We start from the raw sequence: 15,131 nt of genomic DNA, 5'->3' as shown, positions 1-15,131 counted from the left end.
CACAGATAGATAAGGAGGCTCTGGCAATCGTGGCGGGGGTCCGCAAGTTCCATGAATACCTGTACGGCCGGAGGTTCACTATTGCTACGGACCACAAGCCCCTCCTAGGTCTGTTGGCCTCCGACCGGCAAACCCCCCAAATTCTATCACAGCGTGTGTTGAGGTGGAACCAATTCCTCAACTCATACACTTACACATTGGTCCACCGAGCCGGCAAAACTATGGGTCACGCGGACGCACTCAGCCAGCTGCCACTGCCGGAAGTAGGTCCAGACCCCGCCCCCGCACACCAGGTAATGCTAATGGAGAGCCTCCCGGAGCCGCCCCTCCACGCAGCGGAGGTAGCCAAGGCCACCCAGAAACACAAGACACTAGCACGGGTGCTCGACTGGGTGATGAGGGGCTGGCCAGAGGGGAACATGGGGGAAGAATTCAAGCCATATAAGGCCAGGAGGGAGGAACTAGCAGCATACAAGGGTTGCCTATTATGGGGAAGTAGGGTGGTGATCCCGCCCCCACTGCAGAAGCGTGTCCTAGAATCCCTACACGAGACCCATCCCGGCATAGTCCGAATGAAGGCCCTGGCCAGAAGCTACGTTTGGTGGCCGGGGATGGACGGGGAGATTGAGAGCTGGGTTCGCAGGTGCCAGACGTGCCAGGAGTCGCGGCCCGAGCTGCCCAGCGCCCCCGTCACAAGGTGGGAGTCCACCCGGAAGCCATGGTCGAGACTCCACCTCGACTTCGCGGGGCCATTCCAGGGGCAGACCTTCATGATAATAGTGGACTCCTACACCAAATGGTTGGAGGTCATTCCCGTAGGATCCACCTCGTCTGCAGCCGCGATCAGAGTGCTGCGCAGGGTCTTATGCACACACGGTATCCCGGACACCCTAGTCTCTGATAACGAGACCGCGTTCACCTCGGCCGACTTCCAGGCGTTCCTCCAGAGATATCTGATTAGACACATAAGGTCTGCCCCCTTCCATCCGGCCACCAACGGCCAGGCAGAGCGGATGGTCCGCACAACAAAGGAGGCCCTGAGCCGAATCGTGCAGGGCGACTGGGACCACAGGTTGGCCGCGTTCCTTTTCGATAATAGGATCACCCCCAACCCGGTCACAGGGGTTAGTCCGGCCGAGCTCCTCATGGGGCGCAAGCTCATAACCCGACTGGACAGACTACACCCCGACAGGGCTTCAGAGACCCGCGGAAGTCCCGAGGTCCGGGACGCGGCCAGGGGTTTCTTTGCGGGCGACCCAGTATACGCCCGGAACTATGCGAGGGGGCCTGAGTGGGTGGCCGGCCGAGTGCTACGAGTAACAGGGTCCCGCCACTACGATATATCAACCGAGGGGGGCCAGATATTACGGCGGCACATAGACCAGCTACGCCGCCGCATGCTACCGGAGGAACCTGCGGACACAGAAGGGGCGAGATCCGGGGAGGAGCCAACTGAGGGCCGACCAGAGGATGCGGCCCCAACACCGGCTACACCGCCGCACGAAGCGCCGGGACCGACAGAGCCCGAGAGACCGACGGAACCAGACCCGCAGCCTCCGGCCACGCCTCGGCCCACTGACGCACCAGCAGCGGAAGCCGCACCGCCTCCACCGGACCTCCCCAGAAGGTCCACCAGGGAGCGCCGACCTCCCGCGTACCTTAAGGACTATGTTCATTGACCAGGGGGGGAGGGGTGTAGTGTATCAGCAGCCAGACGCGACATGCGCAGAGGCGACTGGGCTGTCCCAGACGCCTCCAGCGCGGGGCGCGAAATCCCCCACCAATCACCAGTTGTGGCGGGAAGTTTAACAAGTCAGGATTGGCCTGACCTGTCCAGTAGGCTGTACCGGGGACTGTACATAAGCGGGACCCGGCCCGCGTGTTCTCTCTCTTGAAACGTGCTCCCAATAAAGAATGTTGCCCTACTCGCGTCTCCAGACTGAGTACGTTACAGATGCCAACTCACTGAACTGGCTGGCATAGCTCGGCAGCAACACCAGCCCTTGCAAAAGTGCTGTGATTGGCTCTTGGGGATCCCTCTCCATGTCCCCCTCCCAGCCTGACCCTAGGGAAGTGAAGGAAGAGGCAGGAAAAGCCCAGAAACGGTGGAAAAGGAGGTAAGAGGTAACTTTTAAACCTCCTTTCCTGCTGCTATTCTGGAGCCTTGAATATGGCTGAACACTTATTTGGTGGTATTCAGGCAGCTGTATTCAGCACCCAGATAACATCAGAGATTCTGATTCAGCTGTATTCACTGACAAATGGAGTCAAATCAGCTGGCATTCAGGGTTGTATTTTGTTTGGCTGGACTGAATGCACACCCCAATTGTAAACTGCTCTGAAACCTTGAGTAAAAGGCAGGATAAAAATCCAATCTATTCTTCTTCTCCTCTTCACCATAATTTCTGATATATACTGGCTCAACATCTATCAAATATAATCTTGCTAAATATATAAGTTGTCTTATTCAAGAAGCAACATATCTGTGCACTTGTTACATATATTACAAACACTGTACTCCTTGCCTAAATAGAGAAAGCAGGCTGAATGAGGAGGGGAGGTGCACACAGATCAACTAGGGACGATATGATGTATGTGTCTTTAAGTAGGAGGGTCCCCATCCCATTGTGATGTATTTAATTTTTGAGTGGGATGGTTCAGAAACTCTGGCTACATGGTGTTTGCTGTTGGTTCTCCTTTCCTGGTGTTTCATCTTTGCCAATAAAATTGTCTTCCAAACAACAAATGGGTGTTGTTGTTCGTCACTTCTGAGGTGTCCAGCTGACAAACATTACATGGTGTCAGAAGTGGGATTATTTTTGACCTCAACCTCCGCTTGTTTTGACTGGTAACCATACAGAAAATTGGAAGGTGTAGGAGCAGGCTTTTCATTTTTATTTGGTTCCTAGTGTGAACGGAAGATTGGAAGCTCTTACCGTGAAGCTTCCTTCTCGGTGGTCCTGGAGTGGGACGGTCCGAAACTGTTGGGAGTAGGCTCCTCCTCCGGAAACAGGGTCGTTGATCACTTGATCCGGCCTGGGGGAGGGGCCGCTCCGTTGGAAACTCTCCAGTCCATAGAAAAGCCATGCTCCCCCATCGGCATACATCTATAAAAGAAACTCTGCAGCACGGTAAAAAACCGCACAGAGACCATAAAGATGCAACGCCATTTTAATAACTGCAAACGGCATAAGTAACCGTAACCAAACAGACACTTCTGCTACCAGTGCCCCAGTACCTTCCACAACCAGCTCCCACAGCTATTCGCCTAGAGCAAAGTACAACACCGGGTGGGATGGACCGTCCCACTCCAGGACCACCGAGAAGGAAGCTTCACGGTAAGAGCTTCCAATCTTCCGTTCTCCGGTGGTCCCTGGTAGTGGGACGGTCCAAAACTGTTGGGACATACAAAAGCAATATGTACCCCGGGCGGGAACCACTACATTCAACGTATAACCTGTTGTAGCACCCTGCGGCCAAAAGCCGCTTCAGCAGAGGCCCACCTATCCACCTAATAATGCCTGGTGAAAGAATGAGGGGAACTCCAGGTGGCTGCCCTACAAATGCCTTCCAGGGATGAGAAGGACTTGTACACTGCAGACGTGGCCGCTCCTCGTAAAGAGTGAGCCATAATTCCTCCTGGGGGCTCCAACCCCGACGCTGAGAATTAAAGGAAACAAACAAGGACTCTGACCTTCTAAAGTCCTTGGTTCTATTTATATAAAAACTCAAGGCACGCTTAACATCTAACCGATGCCATTCTTCTCCTTCCTCATGCTTGGGATTAGGACAGAATGAGGGTAAAACCACGTCCTGAGACCGGTGAAAAACTGAATTCACTTTAGGGATAAAGGTCGGATCAGGTCTCAACACTATCCTGTCCTCATGAAAGATACAAAGGTCTTTATCCGTGGACAGGGCCTGCAACTCGGATACCCTGCGGGCAGAGGTAATCCCAACCAAAAACAGTGTCTTAAGGGTAAGAGCCTTCAGGCTACAAGTAGCCATGGGCTCGAAAGGTGCATGACACAACGCCTTCAGCACCACGTTTAACTTCCAGGTAGGAAACCTATGTGCAGTAGGGGGATTCAACAGGGACACCCCCCTCAAAAAACGCTTAACATACGGATGCAATGTCAAAGAGCCCCCTTTTTTAGCTCCCCGAACAGCAGAAATAGCTGCCACCTGCCTACAAAGGGTATTAGTAGCCAACCCCTTATCCAGGCCCTCTTGCAAGAACAGCAGCAGCTTCCGAACTGGTAACTTTAGGGGATCCCAACCCCTTTCTATGCACCACCTGGAAAGACCTGCCAAGTGTTATTATACACCCGCGTGGTAGAACATTTCCTGGATGCCAACCTGGTGTCAATCACAGATTTGTCAAAACCCAACTTAACTAACTGCGAACGCTCAACCTCCACGCAGTTAACTGCAACATGTCCGGCTGAGGATGGCAAACTGTCCCTTGTCTCAGCAATGCCCTGGATACTGGAAGACGCCAAGGCTTCTCTGTCGACAGCCGCATGAGGTCCTGAAACCACCCCCTTCTCGGCCAGAAGGGAGCAACCAGAACCAACTCCGCTGTCTGCTGTAGAATCTTGTGAACCAACCGGGGAATCAGTTGTAGTGGCGGGAAGGCGTACAGGAGATCGTCCGGCCAGTCGCAGTTGAGAGCGTCTACGCCCTCCGCCTGATTGTCTTTTTGTTTGGCAAAAAACCGCCGCACTTGACGATTGTCCGCGGTTGCAAACAGGTCCACAGCCACTCTGCCGTATCTGCGCTGAAGAGACTGGAACACCGCCTTGTCCAGTGACCATTCCGTCTGATCCAGCCGCTGTCTGCTGAGCCAGTCTGCCAGCCCGTTGTCCTTTCCGGTTACATGAACCGCCTTTATGGATAACAGATACTTCTCTGCCCACTCCAGTAAGCTGTTGGCCTCGCTGCACAGTTTCCTGACTCTGTTCCCGCCTTGACGGTTGACATAAGCTTTGGCCGTCACGTTGTCTGTTTTCACCAACACGTGACTCCCCTGCAACGCTGTCTGAAAACGTAACAACCCCAGACGAATCGCCCTCAGCTCCAGCAGGTTGATGCTCTGTTGGGACTCCATCTGGGACCACTGACCTTGAATCATCATCCCTGAGAATGCGCCCCCCAGCCCGAGAGGCTGGAGTCTGTAGTTACCACTATCCTCTGTGGCTCCTTCATAGTCACTCCTTGCTGAAAACGGGATGGTACCAGCCACCACTGAAGTTGCATCCGCAGCTCTGGTGGAAGGAACACTAGCCTGTGCAGCTTGCGAGCTATCACATGCTGATAAGGGATCAGGAAGCATTGTAGGGGCCGTAGATGGAAACGCGCCCAAGCCAGTACATCCTGGCAAGACACCAGAACCCCCAAAAGCTTTGCTAGAGTCATCACAGGAACCCAATTCAGAGACAGAACCTCCTCCAACAAGGATCTGAGGTTCACCTGTCGTGCTTCCGACAAAAACACTCTGTGCCTCCGAGTATCGATCAGAACACCCAGATGCACTATCTCTTGTGTCGGAGTAAGGTTGCTCTTTGTCCTGTTGACCACGAAACCATGGTCCTGCAGTATTTGAATAGTCCGATTGGTGTCCTCCAAGCTCTGCTGGAAGGAAGGGGCCCTGAGCAAGAGGTTGTCCAGATACAGATGAAGAGCCACGCCCCCCATCCGTAAATGAGCAACCAACGCCACCAGGATCTTTGTGAACACTCGTGGGGAAGACTTGAGCCCAAAAGGCCAGGCCCGGTACTGGAAGTGCCTCCCGTCGTACGCGAACCTGGGGAACCGTCTGTGGTTTGGTCGAATGGGGACGTGCAAATACGCCTCGGACAGATCGATGGACGTCAGGTATTCTTGTTCCTGAACCACCAATAGAATGGAACGCAACGTCTCCATCCGAAACTTTTTGGTTTTCACAAATCGATTCACCATTGGTCTGAAACCGTCACGCTCCACTGGTTTGCAAAAAAAAACTGAAGGCGCCCCCCGATAGGAAGTAGCTCCGGCCTTATGGCATAGTCATTGTGACCCTCCCTTTTTGGAGACACTTTAGCTTCCCTTGTCGCCTCGGTTAGAAAAGGGTTTAGCATCCCGACTGCGGGACTGCCACTTCCCTCGGAAAGGCTTAAAGGCTGAAGGCCGGGAGAATTTTTTGGAGTCCCGAAAGGGCTGGAAGGGCTTCTTAGACTTAAAATCCTTCCTCTTAGAAGGCAAGACTTTCTTCTTGTCCTTCCCCTCAATAAGGAGGCGTTCCAGTTCATCCCCAAAGAGGCTAACGCCTTTGAATGGTACAGCTGCCAGTCTAGCCTGTGCAGCTGCATCTGCATCCCAAGTCCGCAGCCAAACGTTCCTGCGCGCTGCCACACTGCAAGCCACTGCCCTTGCGGACAACTGCAGCGAGTCTAAGGTCGCATCTGCAATAAACGCTGTGCCCAAAGCTATTTTCTTGAACTCATCCTTGAACTCCTTTGGCGCATCACTATCTGCTGAGACCAAATTAGATGCCCAGGTATACACTGCGCGTGCAAACAGCGATCCTGCTGAAGACGCCCGAATGGACCAGGCCGAAGCCTCAAAGTTCTTTCGTAATGCCTGCTCTGTCCTCTATCGCAGGCATCCTTTGGTAGCCCAACCGCATACATGGGGAGCACAGATGTGGATAATAAACTAATTACAGGATCATCCACTACAGGCAATTTCAGCCGTTTAGTAGCCTCTGGACTCAACCCATACAGTTTGGAAAACAGATGTGGGTTAGATTTAGGCTTGGCCGGGTGTTCCCACTCCGCCTTAATAAGACTAAAAAAGGGAGCAGGCAAGGGCACCCTGGTCTGAGAAACCCCCACTTTGGGCATCATCTTCCCTGAGCCTGCAGGCAGGTCAGGGTCCAATTCTGCCTTTTCTCCGGGTGTGGCAGTAAAGTCCAGTTCCCTAAGGACCTTAGGAAGGAGTTTAGAATAGTATTCCACTGGAAAAACCCTTGACTGCACAGAAGGAGTAGCATCCTCCTCATCAGAGAGTTCCCCTTCCTCCTTTGCAGAGGAGTCTACTGAAGAGTCAGCCTCCTCTTCCTCCTGAGAACTATCACAAGGAGAGTCCAGGCTCATGCTCAATTTTGCTTTCTTAGGGTCTGTAGGAGCAGTGGCAATGTCTAGAACTGTGTGTCTCTTCCTTTTCTGGGAAGGGGCAGGCGCAGTAGAGCCTCGGGCAGGAGCAAACTCCTTGCTCAGTTCTCTTTTTTAACCAAGCAAGCAAGTTAAACTTGGCATCCTCTCCAGATAAATCCGGTTCAGAATCCTCTCGATCTTTTTCAGAAGCGGATCCAGAGTACTTTGGGATGGAGAAATCACTGGGTGAGCCTGTCTCACTAGTCTGTCCCCGTCCGTCAGCCATCTCAGCTACCACAGAAGGCTGAAACGAAAGTGAAAAGGGGAGAGGGAGAAGCCTCTGTTCCCAGGCTAAATGCCTGAAATGGCGACCCCCTGCTGCGCGGTAAAAAACCCCGCCCCCCAGACCACTAAAAAGCGCACCTGAAATGGAGAGACCTGCTACGACATAAGCCTTCCTGCACCCCATTCAGGGGGGAGGGGGGGGATCTAGGAAACTGCTGTAAGCTACCGGGTGGGCTTCCCACTTCCATCGGAGCCCGTCCCAAGTAAAAAACAGTCCGCGCGTTACAAAGAGCTTCCCGCTCTCTTTCCGGCAGCTTACCACCTCCTCTTGAGTAGACACGTTGTCTGAGGGAGCTGCTCTCAGCCGCGCTGGACCTCGGTCGTCTGCTCTACGCCTGACGGCGCTGTGTGAGACCGCAAGCCTGGACTTGCCGCTCTCCCCCCCCCCGCCTCAACAGGCTTCAGGAGGGGAGCCTCGCTCTCCGCGGCAGTCCCCGGCTGAACCGCCTTTGTTAGGTAAAAACCCAAAGCTGGCGGTAAACAGCTCTGCCCGCCGCCGCTGCAGCTGAAGAACTGAATGGCAGAGACTTTCTCACAAGGAGACCTCGTCTACGGATCAATGTGCTCCGCGCACAGCGAACACGTCCTGTCTCATAACAGGGCCGTTTTGGACTGGAGAGTTTCCAACGGAGCGGCCCCTCCCCCAGGCCGGATCAAGCGATCAACGACCCTGTTTCCGGAGGAGGAGCCTACTCCCAACAGTTTCGGACCGTCCCACTACCAGGGACCACCGGAGAATGATAATTCACCAGACAAGAGACAGATAGCTATAGCTCTTAAGAATGGTTGGCGAAGACACTTTGAGGATATATAACACATTTGTCTTTGAGGACACAGAGCCAAAGACATTAAATGAGGTTCTTGTAGAATTTAAGAAATACTGTACACCCTGAAAAAATGTTATCTTTGAGCGTTATTGCTTTTGAACTTCCTGTTGGGAACAGAGTGTGTCTGTGGAACAATCTGTAATTGAACTTAAATCAAAGGCTCTTAGCTGTGAATATAGCTCAGCCTCTAAGGAACTGATAAGTGATAAATTGGTTTTCAGTGATCCAGAAAGATTAAAAAAAAAAATCTGTTGAACTCTGCCAGGTTACAGAAGTTTAATTTAATTTAATTTTTCAATTTATACCCCACCCTATCCTGCAAGCCGGCTCAGGGTGGCTTACAACAATAAAACAATATTAAAATGAAAACTATATTGAATTAAACCACATGTTAAAACAGGTATTTTCAGATTAAAGACACAACAGTAAGCAATAGTGCAAACATTGGCAACAAACCAGTTCTGGCGTCCCAATAACAAACAACGACAAACTCCTCAAAACAGCTGTGTGAGGCGTCTGTATTAGGCAGGCAATTTAAGGAGATTCCTTTGCAAGCAGTGAGACAACAAAAGGCACATCCTGAAGATGGATATGGTGTCCTCAGAGAAAAAGACTGTTCATACTGGCACAATACACAGGTTTCAAAAACGCCCTTCCTTTGGCAAGATATGTTATAAGTGTGTGTGTGTGGGGGGGAATAATCTTGCTATGTTATGTAAAACATCTAGGGGCAGTGGATATCAAAACTTTCAAAGTTATGGTGTGTATCTCTCAGGAGTCACACACCTGAGAATCCTCTCCACTCTCTGAAAACTATTCCATTCTCCTGACACCTTCTTATCCTGTCCCTGTTGAACTCACCTTCCCTTTCTGTTGAGTGACTATCATGCCATACAGGAAGCTACGAAGCAAGATGAACATCTACAGTTGATAATAAATTTCATAAAGTTAGGTTGGCCACAATATTATAAGGATGTCTCTGCATCTATAAAATCTTTTTGGGCCATCAAGGATACATTGCATAATGAAGATAGGATTTTATATGTGGGTGAGAAATTATTTATTCCTATGTCCTTGAGACACAAAGCATACTAGCTCAACTTCATGAACCACATCAGGGGAATCAGAGAACCAAGGCCTGGGCAATGGGGCTAATGTATCAGCCTGGGAAGAGGCGACAAGAGAGGCATGATAGTCAAGTGACAGAAAGGGAAGGTGAGTTCAACAGGGAACAGGGACAGGTTAAGAAGGTGTCAGGAGAACGGAATAGTTTTCAGAGAGTGGAGAGGATCCCCAGATGTGTGACGTCTTATGGTAGGCGTGTATGCTCTCCTGAGAGATACACACCATAACTTTGAAACTAGTATTTTAATGTCACATTTTTGTACCTACTCACTGTATGTGTTATGTGAAGTTTTACCATAGAACGTTATATAAAGTATATGTTTTAATTGTCAATTGTTTGACTGTCAGTTCAAGTGTTCTTTGTATCTTGGAAGGAGAGATGTGACATATGTATGAGGGTTCCCATCCCATTGTGATGTATTTAATTTATTTGGAGTGGGATGGTTCAGGAACTCTCCAGCTACATGGTATTTGGTGTTGGCTCTCCTTTCCTGGTGTTTTGTCTTTGCTAATAAAACTTCAAACAACAACTAGGTATTATTGTTCACCGCTTCTGAGGTGTCCAGCTGTCAAACATTACAGATGATACTGCCATCATTTTCACTGGATTGTGGGGGAGTGCTCCTGAGAGGAAAAGTCTACATGCAGATATTGAGAAGGACGACTATGGACAGGACATTTTCTCTTCATTTTTTATGGCCCACACTGAGTTTTTCTGTCATGATCTTTCCCTTTTATATCATCATGAGGAATACGCAGTCTTTCACTGATAACAGGGGAAAGAAGCATTCAAGAAAACACCAATTTTCTATAATTAAATACAACTTGCCCTTTATCACAGCTATGATACTTTTTTTTTTCTTGTGATGCTGTCCATAATTATCTGTCAAGACACTAGTGGTGAGCACAATTGTTATCAATAAAGTGTACATTACCTTTTGCTTGCACATGTCAGCTATTATGGACAGAGGTATTGTAAGGCTCAGGGCAAGTGTGCCTATCAATGATGAGGTAAGAAAGCAGCCCCTAAAAATATTAAAATATAAATTTTAAAAGATAAGCATTAAAGCATTGTTAAGGTACATAATGGTATTTTCATGAGTGTCAGCAGTATTTGTGGGCTTGTGGTTTCTAAAGCTAAATAAAGCTATTTCTTAAATCTAAGGCAATTATGAAACTAAGATTTACTTTTTAGTTATTTAAAATATTCCTAGCATTACTTATGACCAAACATGATGTTAGGGATCCACAAATGGTCCATCAAAGTCAGTATTGTCTACTCAGACTGGCAGTGGCTCTCCAAGGTCAAGCTGAGGTTTGCCACGTCTACTTGCCTGGACCCTTTTTAGTTGGAGATGCCGGGGATTGAACCTGGGATCTTCTGCTTCCTAAGCAGATGCTCTACCATTGAGCCACCGTCCCTCCCCAACTGTACATGCAGGCGTGATATTGACAGCAGACATGTACATGCTTTCTGAGCAACAGCCATATGTCATAGCCTTAAGGAAGCATAGTGTTACAGTGGAAGGGGAGATCTCACATTTCACTCTTTGAGCTACAACAGGGGTAGCCAACGGTAGCTCTCCAGATGTTTTTTGCCTACAACTCCCATCAGCATGGCCAATGGCTGGGGCTGATGGGAGTTGTAGGCAAAAAACCTCTGGAGAGCTACCGTTGGCCACCCCTGAACTACAAGAGAGTTCTGGAGGAATAACCCCTCAACAACTGCTAATTTTAAACAAGCAAGGAACAAATAATATGGATGGCTTAATAAACCAACTAATAAATCAGCCCCCTGATAACATTATTCTCTTCAATAATTAAGTCTTGATGATAACAGTGATGAAGATATGCCAAGATAATTTTTGTAATGCTTGGAGCTATATAGTCTTATTTACTTAATCCATTAAATCAGAGGTGATTAAATCCAGGCCTCAGATTCAGTGGGAACTCACAGGAACACAGCTCCTGAACCTTTGAGAGTTCCTCCTCCTCCTTCTGAGAGTTCCACCTCCTTATCCATTGAATAGTAGGTGCAGCTGCATAACAATCCCTGGATGAGCTCCACCACCTATTTTTCTACAAAATGACCCCTGATTAAATCCATTAAATCAGAGGTGATTCTCACCTCTAATAGCTAACCACCTTTAAGAAGTCTAATATGGAAATCAGTTTTTTAAATGTACATACCATAACCAAAGAAATTCAGACAGAACAGTTCCAATAAGGCCATTGATAACAATGCACGTAAGTACAAGTTTGCTGGGAAATTCAAAGGCCTCAAATCCAGTATAATGAAGTAGGAAGAAACCTGGCCAGAGCAGCAGTAAATTAAACAAACCAACAAAACCTGCAGAAATTCATAACAGAAAATGTTACTAGAACAAAAGAGTTTACTGTTTATTTTTCTTAAACTGCACTATTTGATTTGGCATATTTGTAACTGTAAATCTTTGTAGAATTGGAAACTAGTTTCAGAAATGGGTCATAAAATGAATATATAGAGTTGGATCTCACTGACGCTTGCATTTTTATCTATGCCAAGGACCCCCTTCAACTGGCATAACATGCTCTTGTGGTAATGCAGATATGTCCTTCATCTGCAGAAGGGTCCTTCAATGGAACATCCACAGAATGAAATAGTTAATATTCACCCAAGATTTCTATAACCCGTGATTAGATAAAGACAATCTCTAATAATTAATTGAAGACTGACAAAAAAAATTAATGTTTTTCAATTGCGTATTTAAATAGATGCCTTGGCAGGGATTAGCTGTTTACAATGTTGCAATAACTCAAAAGAAAACAATGCAAGTGAATACAAATGATAATTAACATTGTAGCAAAAGCCAGGAAGTCTCTAGTGAATACAGGCATCTTTTTCTTTCGATACTATCATTGTTAATCTAGTCACCTTGTTAAAACAAGGCTTATGTTGTTTATTTACAGCCAAGCCATGTTTTAGCAGCAAGCCTAAACTGAATCTTAGTCTTTTTACAGCTTGTGGCAGAAAGGCACACTTCATATATATTAATTATCTGCAAATCTTCAAGCCTCAGTTGCAGCAACTTGTTCCCAAGACTTTTCCCCCCTTTAAATTTTGCTCTTACCAAAAAACATAGGTATATCAAGTTTGTCTTCTCTGTCTACTTTTCGCTTTATCATAACTATGTAGATTGCATAGAGCACAGCTCCTGTGAGAGACCACAGGGAACCTGTAGAAGGGGGGAAAACCAAGGAACTCTTGTTCCATTAAAGTATCATTGCTTTGTTATGAATAAGATTTTTGTGAACTTAAGTAATATTAAGCCATACTAGCAAAACTTGTAGGGTTCAAAATATTTTTCAGATTAATATTTACACTTGATTACATAAGTCATTATTATGCAAAGAAAGCTGTTTTCATGAAAGGTCAAGCCATTTGTAGCAGTTTCAAAATACTTCAAACTTCCAAAAATGTTACTGTAGTGTGACTATATTTCATTAAAGTTGCAATCTTATGCACACTTATCTGAGAGTAAATCCAACGGAATATAGTAAGACTTCTAAGTAAACAATCATAGCATTATACACTCTAAATATACGAATATAAAATATATATCGGTTTTGTTAGAATTGCTAAAGTTTATACAACATTATCTACCAAATATGTTCACAGTATTGGATTTTTGTAAGATATACCTATTCCAGCAGATTTATCAGATTCCGAAAGATTTACAAGAACAACTCCTCCAATGCTATTTGAGGGAAATAAAATAGGATTAGACAGAATTTCCACAGAGAAATAACTGGAAGCAGTTAATTATATAAAACTACACTCATATTTGGTATATATGTTAATTTGTTAATGAAGTGCCAAAAGGAAAACAAAACAGAAACCCTGTATATGTGCTTATTATCCAAGGCAAAAACAAACAATAATGTAAAGTAAACCAGGATAAATGAAGATGCCCTGAAGAGGCACTTAAATGTTAAACTCAGATGAAGAAAATTGATAATTATGATGCAAACATCAACACCCTATAGAAACATCTTCAAATCAAAAAAGAGGAAAATCTTTATACATTTTTTTTAAAAAAAATCTTTTTTTTGTCATTCAAGTATGCACAAAAGGGGGAGAAATAAAAACTAGCCACTACTGAGTGTATGGGGAGGGAAGAGAATCTTATCCATACAAGGTTGTTTATAAGCAATAAGATGCACAATGCTTGGCCAAGGTACCTTCTTGGTAAATTCTTCTGTATTTATGCCTAACTGAGAAACATATCAGTTCTTTTTGTTAAGAAGTACATATCTCACACACTAGCAGTTCAAGTCTTGCATCTTTAGCTGTGATGTATTAGAAGTGAAGCATACACAGAAAAAATAAGGCAAATATATCCTTTGGTCTCCATAGCTTTGATATATGGAGATTATAACAAGCTGCTTTGGTGCTCAGGTTTCAATATGTAGGGAGTGGAGTAGCTGACAATCCACAATTGCTCGGCTGATTTTTTTCCTTACAATTATAAGCTTCAATAAATTCACCTGGCACATTAACGCGAGTTCTTCAGAGTAGGGTTTTGTCACAAATCTAATCCTGGGGTGTTAGACTAGAGGAACAGTGGGCAGTGAAAGGCACAGCAGCTATCAAAACAGCAGTAACACTTGAACAGACTTCCTACAAATGTATTTTCCCTACAGTTACAAAACCTTCACTAAATTTAGCTACCTAAATTAATAGAAGACAAGCCTTGCCTGTGGTAGAGAAGAAAATTGGAGATTAAGGAGTCTGTATTCTTACCTTAAAATGACAGCTAACAATTTTGAAAGGGTAAACCTGTCCCCACTGTTACTTGGAAACACTGCAGCTAGGATTAATGTAAAAAGTCCTGAGAGAAGAAGAGGGAAAAGAGATTCTATTTTAATCTTGAATATGCAAGCAGAAACATATTAGCACATTATACGATGGGGGGGGGGGGAGTTATTATTCTAATCAACTGTAAGATCTAAAAAAAAGTACTTATTTACCTCTAATAATGAAATATAAAAACTTTAAAATCATTTTAAAAACCCAGGTAATTTAAGCAAGTATTTACATTATACATCTCAAACAGAATGTTCTCTCAACGTATTAGTTTTAAAATGAAGAACTCCTTTGTTTTAACACAGGATTCAATTCAAATCTCATTTGAGTGGAGGCATGGTGAGTGTTAGTTGATTACCCCTTCCCAATGTAGATTCTTCCACTGCACCCAAGTGCTGTTTTGGGGGGTAGTATTTTGACAGCGCAATCCTGAAGGGGGGTGGGCAGAGAGTGCTCCGGAAGCCAACCAACCCCAACGTTGGTGAAAGTCCCAGCTATGCCAGTGTAACTCCAGTTACATCTCACTGAACTAATATAATGAAAATTAGAAGCTTTCCATCTTGGATTTTTAATACGTATGGAAATGTTTTTATATATTTTATTTTTAATATGATGTTTGTAAATTGCTAATGTTTTTAAACTATTGTTAGCTGCCCTGAGCCTGTTGGGGGAGGGTGGGATATAAATCTGATAAATAAATAAAAAAACACACTGCCATAAATGGTATTTAGAATGGCACAGGGCTACCTCAGAGCCCCATCGCTCATGGTCACTGGCAGCAGGATGGAGGGGGTCTGCCCATTTGTGTGACTGAGGCGCAGACTCCCATGTTGGCATAGTTGGGGATGGTGT

At 46.2% G+C, this 15,131-nt stretch overlaps 1 protein-coding gene across 2 annotated transcripts in view; it reads right to left on the bottom strand.

The window, feature by feature from the left end:
- Positions 1 to 15,131, bottom strand: part of SLC35F5 (solute carrier family 35 member F5) — a 100,663-nt gene that overhangs the window by 20,115 nt on the left and 65,417 nt on the right. For both annotated transcript variants that reach the window (XM_060262061.1, XM_060262060.1), the window contains exons 10-14: positions 14,217 to 14,304; positions 13,115 to 13,170; positions 12,544 to 12,648; positions 11,624 to 11,783; positions 10,369 to 10,459 (exon numbers count right to left, since the gene is read on the bottom strand). In XM_060262061.1, the coding sequence (XP_060118044.1) occupies positions 10,369 to 10,459; positions 11,624 to 11,783; positions 12,544 to 12,648; positions 13,115 to 13,170; positions 14,217 to 14,304 (500 nt within the window). The remainder of the gene's footprint in view (positions 1 to 10,368; positions 10,460 to 11,623; positions 11,784 to 12,543; positions 12,649 to 13,114; positions 13,171 to 14,216; positions 14,305 to 15,131) is intronic.

This window comes from Heteronotia binoei, chromosome 21, assembly GCF_032191835.1.
Source record: "Heteronotia binoei isolate CCM8104 ecotype False Entrance Well chromosome 21, APGP_CSIRO_Hbin_v1, whole genome shotgun sequence".
Classification (NCBI taxonomy): domain Eukaryota; kingdom Metazoa; phylum Chordata; class Lepidosauria; order Squamata; family Gekkonidae; genus Heteronotia; species Heteronotia binoei.
This window is presented reverse-complemented; position numbering and strand designations above follow the sequence as displayed.